We start from the raw sequence: 12336 nt of genomic DNA on the forward strand, positions 1-12336 counted from the left end.
GTACTCACCAGGCTGGGAGGCTCAGTACAGGTGTAATGTATTACTATGGTATAATAGTACTCACCAGGCTGGGAGGCTCAGTACAGGTGTAATGTATTACTATGGTATAATAGGACTCACCAGGCTGGGAGGCTCAGTACAGGTCTTTACAGGTGTAATGTATTACTATGGTATAATAGGACTCACCAGGCTGGGAGGCTCAGTACAGGTCTTTACAGGTGTAATGTATTACTATGGTATAATAGGACTCACCAGGCTGGGAGGCTCAGTACAGGTGTAATGTATTACTATGGTATAATAGGACTCACCAGGCTGGGAGGCTCAGTACAGGTCTTTACAGGTGTAATGTATTACTATGGTATAATAGGACTCACCAGGCTGGGAGGCTCAGTACAGGTGTAATGTATTACTATGGTATAATGGGACTCACCAGGCTGGGAGGCTCAGTACAGGTCTTTACAGGTGTAATGTATTACTATGGTATAATAGTACTCACCAGGCTGGGAGGCTCAGTACAGGTGTAATGTATTACTATGGTATAATGGGACTCACCAGGCTGAGAGGCTCAGTACAGGTCTTTACAGATGTAATGTATTACTATGGTATAATAGGACTCACCAGGCTGGGAGGCTCAGTACAGGTCTTTACAGGTGTAATGTATTACTATGGTATAATGGGACTCACCAGGCTGGGAGGCTCAGTACAGGTCTTTACAGGTGTAATGTATTACTATGGTATAATGGGACTCACCAGGCTGGGAGGCTCAGTACAGGTGTAATGTATTACTATGGTATAATGGGACTCACCAGGCTGAGAGGCTCAGTACAGGTGTAATGTATTACTATGGTATAATGGGACTCACCAGGCTGGGAGGCTCAGTACAGGTGTAATGTATTACTATGGTATAATGGGACTCACCAGGCTGGGAGGCTCAGTACAGGTCTTTACAGATGTAATGTATTACTATGGTATAATAGGACTCACCAGGCTGGGAGGCTCAGTACAGGTGTAATGTATTACTATGGTATAATGGGACTCACCAGGCTGGGAGGCTCAGTACAGGTCTTTACAGGTGTAATGTATTACTATGGTATAATAGTACTCACCAGGCTGGGAGGCTCAGTACAGGTGTAATGTATTACTATGGTATAATAGTACTCACCAGGCTGGGAGGCTCAGTACAGGTGTAATGTATTACTATGGTATAATGGGAATCACCAGGCTGGGAGGCTCAGTACAGGTGTAATGTATTACTATGGTATAATAGTACTCACCAGGCTGGGAGGCTCAGTACAGGTGTAATGTATTACTATGGTATAATAGGACTCACCAGGCTGGGAGGCTCAGTACAGGTCTTTACAGGTGTAATGTATTACTATGGTATAATAGGACTCACCAGGCTGGGAGGCTCAGTACAGGTCTTTACAGGTGTAATGTATTACTATGGTATAATAGGACTCACCAGGCTGGGAGGCTCAGTACAGGTCTTTACAGGTGTAATGTATTACTATGGTATAATAGGACTCACCAGGCTGGGAGGCTCAGTACAGGTCTTTACAGGTGTAATGTATTACTATGGTATAATAGGACTCACCAGGCTGAGAGGCTCAGTACAGGTCTTTACAGGTGTAATGTATTACTATGGTATAATGGGACTCACCAGGCTGGGAGGCTCAGTACAGGTGTAATGTATTACTATGGTATAATGGGACTCACCAGGCTGGGAGGCTCAGTACAGGTCTTTACAGGTGTAATGTATTACTATGGTATAATGGGACTCACCAGGCTGGGAGGCTCAGTACAGGTCTTTACAGGTGTAATGTATTACTATGGTATAATGGGACTCACCAGGCTGGGAGGCTCAGTACAGGTGTAATGTATTACTATGGTATAATGGGACTCACCAGGCTGGGAGGCTCAGTACAGGTCTTTACAGGTGTAATGTATCACTATGGTATAATAGGACTCACCAGGCTGGGAGGCTCAGTACAGGTCTTTACAGGTGTAATGTATCACTATGGTATAATAGGACTCACCAGGCTGGGAGGCTCAGTACAGGTCTTTACAGGTGTAATGTATTACTATGGTATAATGGGACTCACCAGGCTGAGAGGCTCAGTACAGGTGTAATGTATTACTATGGTATAATGGGACTCACCAGGCTGGGAGGTGCGGTACAGGTCCTCCTGTAGGAAGGGCAGAGAGCTGACCATGTCTGGAGCTCTGGAGGGGTGGTAGAACTCTGTAGCCACAAACTGTCCTGAAGAACTGCTCAGCTTGAACAGCCGGGGGGTGAAGTTGAATTTACCCAGATCTAATACAAGAGAATTCATGCTCAGTGTTAACATGTACCTAAACCCGGATAATCCGTTTGCCATATTGTTAAGTGTTATTTCAGTGTGTGTAACTGTACTATACCTTGCAGCATACAATCGTAGGCTTTCCGGTCTTTAATCCCTACAGCATCCCAGAATCCCGTGGGCTCTGATCCCTCGTCACACTCTGTAATGGTCACCTTACTGCTGCTGTGGAGCCCCGCCTCCAACGGACATCTAAAAGACAGCAGCCATGCGTCACGTCATAGCTACATTATACCGGCCATCCCAAATGGCGCCCTATTCCCCATATAGTGCACTACTTTAGACTACAGCCCTATGGGCCCTGGTCAAAAGTAGTGCATCATAATAGGGAATAGGGTGCCGTTTGGGACAGAGATATACCGTATTACACATTTCACTACACAATCGTTTTTCCTGGTCAGCATAGTACATAGACAGGAAAGATGACTAGTCCCTGGTCAAAAGTAGTGCACTATTTAGGCAACAGGGAGCCATTTGAGAAGCAGACTCACTGTTCTTTGATCCTCTGAGCTGCGTTGAGGCCCACCAGCCGTGTGTGTTGCTGGGCCTTGCAGCCGTGCCACAGGTAAATGAGGGCCTTGTTGACGTTGAGGAGGATCATGGAGCTCCTGGAGCGAAGACTGCTGCAGTGACTGACCACCTCCAGTAGGTGTCCCTCTACAGGGACCTCCCCCCGCACGCAGTACAGACGCCACTCAGCTAGAAGAAGACGGCGAAGAGGCGCGTGGTCAGTATGACACACACATAGGTCGTGTTCCCTTGCTCATGCTTTTTATTGCATCAACCAAATCGACTGTTCCCGTCGGGCACCAGATTGCTATAATGTGGTTAGCTGATATGTAAAACGCAAGATCTGGTATGGATCAGCAATGGAGTCGCTCAGGAACGCACTCGTACACACTACTGTCCTGATCACAGATCCCAGCGGTGGCAGCTGAGAGAAGGACTGGTCATAGTGGTAGCTGGAATGGAATGAATGGAAACTCCATGGGAATGGAAACTCCATGGGAATGGAAACTCAATGGGAATGGAAACTCAATGGGAACTCAATGGGAACTTCCATGAATTCCATTCCAGCCATTAGAATGATCCGGTCTTCTGATTTAAAGTGACACCAGCCACCACTGGAACAGAAGATGGATCCTTCCTTACTCTGTATGTTCTCCTCTTCCTCCTCTCTCTTCCCACCGTGTATAATCATCCCCCCGTTGAAACACTGCAGGAAACAAGGAGGCTCCTTCCCCTGCTGTACCTGGACCTGTCGGGGACAGCGACAGGGACATGGCTCATACATGACATATTCATCTAAGGCTGCTCTCAGATCAGTGACAGTAGATATATATATACATGGAATTAGGCTGCATCTCAAACACCCTGTTCCCTATATAGTGCACTCTGGTCTGGTAAGTGCACTGTATAGGGAATAGGGTGATATTTAAGACACAGGGCTTAGTATTTAGGGTCGACACGTACCTGGGCCCCTCTCTCCTCCTCCAGCTCCACTGTCGTCAGTGCTGACGTTCCTTTCTCTCTCACGGTGGAGTTCCGTCCCTGCCAGAAGAAGTAGCAGCCCTGTTCTTTCACCGGGTCGGAGGTCCTCAGCTCCGGGTTCTGCCTCCTGCCAACGGCTGTGCTCACCATGTACTTCCACTTCACAACGTACGCGTCTCCCTCGTGGAACTGGCCTATACTCTGCTGGGGCAGCCGGCTGGGATAACAACAATACAAATAGTTACAAATAACTCATTAGATTTCTACTGCGATCAGTACGGGAAGGGTTGCTAAAGTCGGGTTACTTTCCCAAAATTCACATATTTTCCAGAAATCCCTGTTTGAGGATGTCCTGATTCCAGAAATATTCCAACCAGGATTTCTGGAAAACCTGGGAATTTTGGGAAAGTTTCCAGAATGTTGAGATAATGACCTGTAGTCAAACTCCAGGATGTGCCAGACATCTACAGACACTGTGCTGATCTCTAGAGTCCTCATCCTGTCCTCTCCTTCCACAGAGCCGTGGCCTCGGCCAACGTTCATCCCATCCAACACCGTGCTGACAGCTGTCTGGAGTACAGGAAGCATCAACGCTGCATCGTAAGGCCTGCACACGCACCCTGGCAAATCCTGGGGGTGGAGACAGAGAGAGACCGAGAGAGACCGAGAATCATTCAGAAAACTCTAGGGTCATGGGGTCTGATGAAAACATCAGATAACGAAATATGTGTAAAAGGAAGAGAGAGAAAGAAAGAGATAGAGAACGAGAGAGAGAGATAAAGAGAGAGAGTCAAGAGGATATACCTTCTGCTCAGTGACTTGTAGGTTGCTATTCTTTGGTTGTGGTTTCTTAGTGTCTGTCCAGTCCAGAAACTTCTCCTTGAACAGAATTGTCTCATTGTGCTGTGTCAGCCTGCCGAATATGGCCCAGTCAGGACGCCCCTGGCCCTTCCTGTAGACACACGAACAGTAAGAGACAGGATCTATAGACGTTATAAACCCCTCTAGGACAAACTGTCCCTGAGGGATGATTTGACTGAGTGGTGGAGAAAGAGTGCGTGAGTGTGTGTGTGTCTTTGTCTTTGTGTGTGTGTGTACGTTGGAGGGTGCGTTGGTGCGTGTTTATTGGTGTGTGTGTATGCGTTGGTGTGTGTGCGCTCACGTTGGTGTGTGTGCGCTCACGTTGGTGTGTGTGTGTGTATGCGTTGGTGTGTGTGCGCTCACGTTGGTGTGTGTGTATGCGTTGGTGTGTGTGCGCTCACATTGGTGTGTGTGTGTGCTCACTTTGGTGTGTGTGTGTGCTCACGTTGGTGTGTGTGTGTGCTCACGTTGGTGTGTGTGTGTTCATTGGTAGCCTACCAGGGTATGCGTGCGTTACATCCTCCTGGGTCCAGAGGATTGATGTCACAGCAGGTGTAGTCAAAGGTTCCGTTCCACAGGTGTTTGGCCAGCTGGAAGGCTACTTTCCTCTGGGCCAGAGTCACCTCCTTACCGTGCCACACATACACCTCACTGCCAAAGTCAAACACCAGCACCTGCAGTGGGGGGGCACACAGTGGAGAGACGGGACCAAAATAATGCTGTGGACCAGGGGACATAATGTGTGTCAGACATCTCAGAACAGCTGCTAGTCCTAGTGCTGACCTAGGATCAGGTCCTCTCCTGTCCATGTAATCTTAATCATTATGCTCTAAAACAGTTACACTGATCCAAGATCAGCTCTCCTACTATGAGTTGTCTGCTATATGTGGTACCTCTTTGGATTGCAGTAGTGTGCTGCGTGGAACCTTCCCCCACTGATCATCATCAGGAACCAGTTTATCCTCCAGCAGACGGAAGATGCAGTTAGTCTCCACGATGGCACCTTCAAACAGCTCATCTTCCTCCAGTGGCCCCGCGGCTGTATGAGGACACACACACACACACACACACACACACAAAATATCAAGAATAATCTACAACGGTGGCATAAAACATGAAAATAAATGCTTCAGATTACATGTAGCTAAAGTCCCAATTCTCCCCCCCATTTACCAAAGTGTGCACACTTTACATCATGATTTAACAATGGTGGAAACTCCCTCCAAATCAAATCAAATCAAAAATCAAATCAAATCCACTAATGCGTTTAGATCAATGACAGGAAGTGTGCAAGTGCAATATTTTCGGAGAAGGATGGAGAATTGAGACGCGGCCATGGATGCCACTGCCGCCACTACTGCTACCGCTACTGCTACTACTGCCACTACTGCTACCGCTACTACTGCCACTACTGCTACCGCTACTACTGCCGCTACTGCTAGCGCTACTACTGCCGCTACTGCTAGCGCTACTACTGCCGCTACTGCTACCGCTACTACTGCCACTACTGCTAGCGCCACTACTGCCGCTACTGCTAGCGCCACTACTGCCGCTACTGCTAGCGCTACTACTGCCGCTACTGCTACCGCTACTACTGCCGCTACTGCTACCGCTACTACTGCCGCTACTGCTACCGCTGCTACTGCCACTACTGCTACTGCCACTACTGCTACTGCCGCTACTGCCACTACTGCTACTGCCGCTACTGCCACTACTGCCGCTACTGCCACTACTGCCACTACTGCTAGCGCTACTGCTAGCGCTACTGCCACTACTGCTAGCGCTACTGCCACTACTGCTAGCGCTACTGCCACTACTGCTAGCGCTACTGCCACTACTGCTAGCGCTACTGCCACTACTGCTAGCGCTACTGCCACTACTGCTAGCGCTACTGCCACTACTGCTAGCGCTACTGCCACTACTGCTACGACCACTACTTACACTGGTAGGTCTGCTGCCCTCTCAGGGTCTTCCAGAACTCTGTGGCTGCATGGTTCTGGGGGTTGACCCCCTCCTCGATGGTCTGGATCTGGCTCGCTCTGCAGCCCAGGTCCCTCTTAGTCTGGATACACGTGGCCAGCTCAGAGGCCTACAGTACGAGACATACACACAAACACAGAGAAAATGTCACTACCTGAAAATACACAAGTCAATATTATAGATACGGTAGAATAGAAATCGTGTCAGCCTTGTAAGGGGATTAGGCTTTAGATTTACTTGCAATGACCAATGTCAACAGCCTCGTAATTACCAGACTGATTGTTTGTACGAGGTTACAATGTCAGAGCCTGCTTGTTGTGTTCTACCAGCAGTACTGTACGTTGTAATGATGAGTCAGCATTCACCTTGATAGGTCAAGGGTCTCCATACTGTAGTTCAATGTCTTCCTAATGATACCAGTAAAATACTAGAGCTAGTGAAATAAATACAAGGACTGAGGAAAAACTAAGTAGCCTGGGCGAATCAGGCTAAGTAGCCTGGGCGAATCAAGCTAAGTAGCCTGGGCGAATCAGGCTAAGTAGCCTGGGCGAATCAAGCTAAGTAGCCTGGGCGAATCAAGCTAAGTAGCCTGGGCGAATCAAGCTAAGTAGCCTGGGCGAATCAAGCTACAGTTTGTTTGAAACTGTCTACTGTACACAAACAGGACACTTTTCATGAATGAGAGCTGCTGTAGGAACAGATGGCACAGCTCTCTGCTCCAATGAGAGAGCAGAACATCTCAACAGGATGTTGCTGAGCCCCTAAATCACTCCCTATTCCCTATAAACTGCATTACTTTTGACCAGGGCCCATAGAGCTAACGCCTATCAAAGACAATACGGCTACTTCAATATGGTCCTTTGAGGCATGCTATAAAGTAACATAAGGAGTCATTTATTAAAAATCCCATCCAAAATAACTTAAACATCAGCCTGCCCCAAAAGTTTTTAATCACAAATTCCAGCTAACAAACATTTTCTTAATCCTTAAAGTCATTATTTATTTTCTTTTTTTGCGTGTTGAATTTTACCCCCTTTTCTCCCCAATTTCGTGGTATCCAATTGTTAGTAGTTACTATCTTGTCTCATCGCTACAACTCCTGTACGGGCTCTGGAGAGACGAAGCCATGAGTCCTCCGAAACACAACCCAACCAAGCCGCACTGCTTCTTAACACAGCGTGCCTCCAACCCGGAAGCCAGCCGCACCAATGTGTCGGAGGAAACACCGTGCACCTGGCGACCTGGTTAGCGTGCACTGTGCCCGGCCCACCACAGGAGTCGCTAGTGCGCGATGAGACAAGGATATCCCTACCGGCCAAACCCTCCCTAACCCAGACGACGCAAGGCCAATTGTGCGTCGCACCATGGACCTCCCAGTCGCGGCCGGCTGCGACAGAGCCTGGGCGCGAACCCAACGTCTCTGGTGGCACAGCTAGCACTGCGATGCAGTGCCCTAGACCACTGCGCCACCCGGGAGGCCCCCTTGAAAGTCACGCTGACGCAGTCTGGCACAGGGAGACAGGGAAAGTCATTATTAAACACTGACTCAGTCTGGCACAGGGAGACAGGGAAAGTCATTATTAAACACTGACTCAGTCTGGCACAGGGAGACGGGGAAAGTCATTATTAAACACTGACTCAGTCTGGCACAGGGAGACAGGGAAAGTCATTATTAAACACTGACTCAGTCTGGCACAGGGAGACAGGGAAAGTCATTATTAAACACTGACTCAGTCTGGCACAGGGAGACGGGGAAAGTCATTATTAAACACTGACTCAGTCTGGCACAGGGAGATGGGGAAAGTCATTATTAAACACTGACTCAGTCTGGCACAGGGAGATGGGGAAAGTCATTATTAAACACTGACTCAGTCTGGCACAGGGAGACAGGGAAAGTCATTATTAAACACTGACTCAGTCTGGCACAGGGAGACAGGTAAAGTCATTATTAAACACTGACTCAGTCTGGCACAGGGAGATGGGGATTCACGATGGATTTCACCAAAGCCACACACACACGGCGGGGGACTCACTTTGTCTTTCTCTATAACGTTAGCAAACTCTCCCATCCAGACAAAACAGTGCTGAGGAGTAACCAACAGGAAACAGTCTCCACTGTTCAAGGCTGAGGCTCTGGGCTCCACTAGTCTGGTCTGAACGTGACGGCGGCCTGGGTGATAGAGAGAGAAGAGTGAAGCTACAGAACATTTTTAAGAGGATTTTTTGTTGGATAGGATAGAGACAGCGAGAAACTATATGAGAAGAGTGTGCTGACGGCTCACTGGGTGATAGATGTAGGTTTATTTGAACATGTTGGTACATATGCAGAAATATACATAAATATATCATACTGTATAAAACATAAGTAAAAAGAAATGATCTGCCTAAATATATGGCTAGTGCATCAATAAGGCAAACAAACGGGCATAGCAGCAAGTCAAACGGGCATAGCAGCAAGTCCAAGTCAAACGGGCATAGCAGCAAGTCAAACGGGCATAGCAAATGTCTTTGATTTTCATATGCTTAGCTTGGCACCTTGGTTATCTACACGGGATGGTATTTTCCTTAAGTTTCCCAGATGCCAGGAAGATGAGACAATGAGACAATTGTTCTCAACTCTTCCAGGCTCTCTCCATCTCCAGTCACACACACCACATCTAGTCTATAGAATGCCAGCTTTTAATCACCAACATCAATCAATTGTCAGCTTCAAGCTCTCTCTCGTAGAAGCCATGTCCTCAACACCCAGACTAGCTGGAGGGTGCAGAGTGGAGGCCATAAAACACAGCATTAGCAGGACAGAAATATATCTGACTGTTCGTTAAGTAAATAATTGCTACATATCCAACAATTAAGGTGAATACATCATGGTTCCCTCACAATGGTAAGTGCCAAGAAGGACCTCTGGTCAGTTTAGTCTGCTGTCCTTGGCTGGATTAGTCTAGTCTAGTCTAGGTGTGCAAAAATGCTGTAAATTAATAATGCTTTCAAAAATAGACATGTTAATAGATTATATGGGCTGGCCTAAATGCAAAGTGAGTGAACAGAAGAAACATCTACATCAAATCATTATTTGGTGTGACCAGCCTTTGGCTTCAAAACAGCATCAATTCTAGTAGGTACACTTACACACAGTTTGAAGGAACTCGGCAGGTAGTTTGGCCCAAACATATTGGAGAACTAACCACAGTTTCTCCTGTGTATTTAGGCAGCCTCAGGTGCTTCTCTCTTCATGTAATCCCAGACAGACTCGATGATGTTGAGATCAGGGCTCTGTGGGGGGCCATACCATCACTTCCAGGACTCCTTGGTATTCTTTACGCTGAAGTTCGTTCTTAATGACTTTTGCTGTATGCTTGGGGTCGTTGTCATGCAGAATACATTTGGGGACAATCAGATGCCTCCCTGATGGTACTGCTTGATGGATAAGTATCTGCCTGTACTTCTCAGCATTGAAGAGACCATTCATTCTGACCAAATCCCCAACTCCATTTGCAGAAATGCAGCCCCAAACTTGCAAGGAACCTCCACCATGCGTCACTGTTGAACCTCCACCATGCGTCACTGTTGAACCTCCACCATGCGTCACTGTTGAACCTCCACCATGCGTCACTGTTGAACCTCCACCATGCGTCACTGTTGAACCTCCACCATGCTTCACTGTTGAACCTCCACCATGCTTCACTGTTGAACCTCCACCATGCTTCACTGTTGCCTGCAGACACTCGTTTGTGTACCACTCTCCAGCCCTTCGGCAAACAAACTGCTTTCTGCTACAGCTAAATATTTCAATTTTTGACTCATCAGTCCAGAGCATCTGCTGCCATTTTTCCGCACCCCAGTTCCTGCGTTTCCGTGCATAGTTGAGTCGTTTGGCCTTGTTTCCACGTCGGATGTATGGCTTTTTGGCCGCAAGTTTTCCATGAAGGCTTCTGACCAGACTTCTCCAGATAGTAGATGGGTGTACCAGGGTCCCACTGTTTTCTGCCAATTCTGAGCTGATGGCACTGCTGGACATCTTCTGATTGCGAAGGGAAGTAAACATGATGTGTCTCGTCTGCTGCAGTAAGTTTCCTTGGCCGACCACTGTGTCTACGGTCCTCAACGTTGCCCGTTTCTTTGTGCTTCTTCAAAAGAGCTTGGACAGCACATCTGGAAACCCCTGTCTGCCTTGACATGTCTGCCTGGGAGAGACCTTACTGATGCAGTATAACTACCTTCTGTCTTGTTGCTGTGCTCAGTATTGACATGGTATATGACTTTTGACAGGGCCCTAACCCTCACCCAGTTGCATTCCTCCTTCACAGCTGTTTCTGTTAATGATTGTGTTTCAACCTACAAATTGAATTGATGATCATTAGCACCTGTTTGGTATAATTGTTTAATCATACAAAATCCCGGACTTTGTGTAAGTGTACCTACAAGAATTGATGCTGTTTTGAAGTCAAAGTGTGGTCACACCAAATATGGATTTGATGTAGATTGTTCTTCTGTTCACTCACTTTGCATTTAGTTAATTGGTAAATATAAACTATTAACATGTCTATTTTTGAAAGTATTCTTACTTTACAGCATTTTTTCACACCAGTCTAAAACTTTTGCACAGTACTGTATGTATGTGTGTAAACTGCATGTTTTAACCATCCCGCCATGATGCTCTTTCTCTTTCGAACTCTAATCCATTTCCTCCTCCATCCCTCCCTCCCAGAGACACTCTCTCATCTGATGGATAAATGACGTCAGAGGAAAAACCTCTGATGTGATGCAACATTCTCAATGTACGCAGTAAGATAAGCCTTGTCAGAACCAGAATGGAGCCTGTCTCCTGTTTCTATAGTAACGCAGCTTGACGTAAAAGTGTCCACCTCTGGACAGGCTGTAGACTGACCCAGACACTTACCAGGGATGGAACCCCCAACCTTCCAATCTCAGGGCACATGCTAACAACAAGGCCACTGATTTGGACCAATGACAGAGTCCTCCAGAAATAACAGAACCTGTTCTCATTCAGGAAAAACCTAGGGAATATGTTCACTCTTAAATGTCCTGTTTAGCTTTCACTATGACGTTGAGCAACCTCAATGTCAACATCCTGATTTTGAACTGATAGCTTGCCCCAAAACCAACGTTGGTTAGACGTTTTGAAGTGGACCTCTACAATGTTGATTAGTACATATCCATGCTATCTATATGCCTCTTTGTCAAATGAATGGGAAAGATACTATAGACACATACAGTAACTTTCACAAAATTTCCAGGTTTTCCAGAAATCCTGGAAGATTCCTGGAATAAGATGGAATCTTTCAACCAGTATTTCTGCAAATGTTATAACCTTACTATAGGCAGAAGGAAGTAGCGCAGAAGGAATCTCACCTTTGACCTGAATCAACATGAGGTTCTTGTAGGGCACAGCGCTGTTGTTGGACATCTGCTCGGAGATGTTGACGCTCCTCAGACTCACGTTGTTTGAGTTCTCCTTACTGGGCAGCCCAGCCAGGGCCGCATCTGAGTACATCTGAGTACTAGTATTCACTAAAACGCACAGGAGGAGGACTCTTATTCACTAACGCACACACAGGAGGAGGACTCTTATTCACTAAAGCACACACAGGAGGAGGACTCTTATTCACTAAAGCACACAGGA

At 47.0% G+C, this 12336-nt stretch overlaps 1 protein-coding gene across 4 annotated transcripts in view; it reads right to left on the reverse strand.

Moving 5' to 3' along the window:
• The window catches only part of LOC115117557 (supervillin-like), a 156846-nt gene that overhangs the window by 19439 nt on the left and 125071 nt on the right, over positions 1-12336 (reverse strand). For all 4 annotated transcript variants that reach the window (XM_065013711.1, XM_065013713.1, XM_065013710.1 and 1 more), the window contains 12 exons: positions 12066-12224; positions 8726-8862; positions 6654-6801; positions 5606-5751; positions 5211-5386; positions 4656-4803; positions 4285-4481; positions 3834-4068; positions 3513-3618; positions 2852-3059; positions 2419-2552; positions 2159-2314 (listed from right to left, as the gene is read on the reverse strand). In XM_065013711.1, the coding sequence (XP_064869783.1) occupies positions 2159-2314; positions 2419-2552; positions 2852-3059; positions 3513-3618; positions 3834-4068; positions 4285-4481; positions 4656-4803; positions 5211-5386; positions 5606-5751; positions 6654-6801; positions 8726-8862; positions 12066-12224 (1950 nt within the window). The remainder of the gene's footprint in view (positions 1-2158; positions 2315-2418; positions 2553-2851; positions 3060-3512; positions 3619-3833; positions 4069-4284; positions 4482-4655; positions 4804-5210; positions 5387-5605; positions 5752-6653; positions 6802-8725; positions 8863-12065; positions 12225-12336) is intronic.

The sequence above is a fragment of the Oncorhynchus nerka genome, linkage group LG9b (assembly GCF_034236695.1).
Source record: "Oncorhynchus nerka isolate Pitt River linkage group LG9b, Oner_Uvic_2.0, whole genome shotgun sequence".
Lineage (NCBI taxonomy): Eukaryota > Metazoa > Chordata > Actinopteri > Salmoniformes > Salmonidae > Oncorhynchus > Oncorhynchus nerka.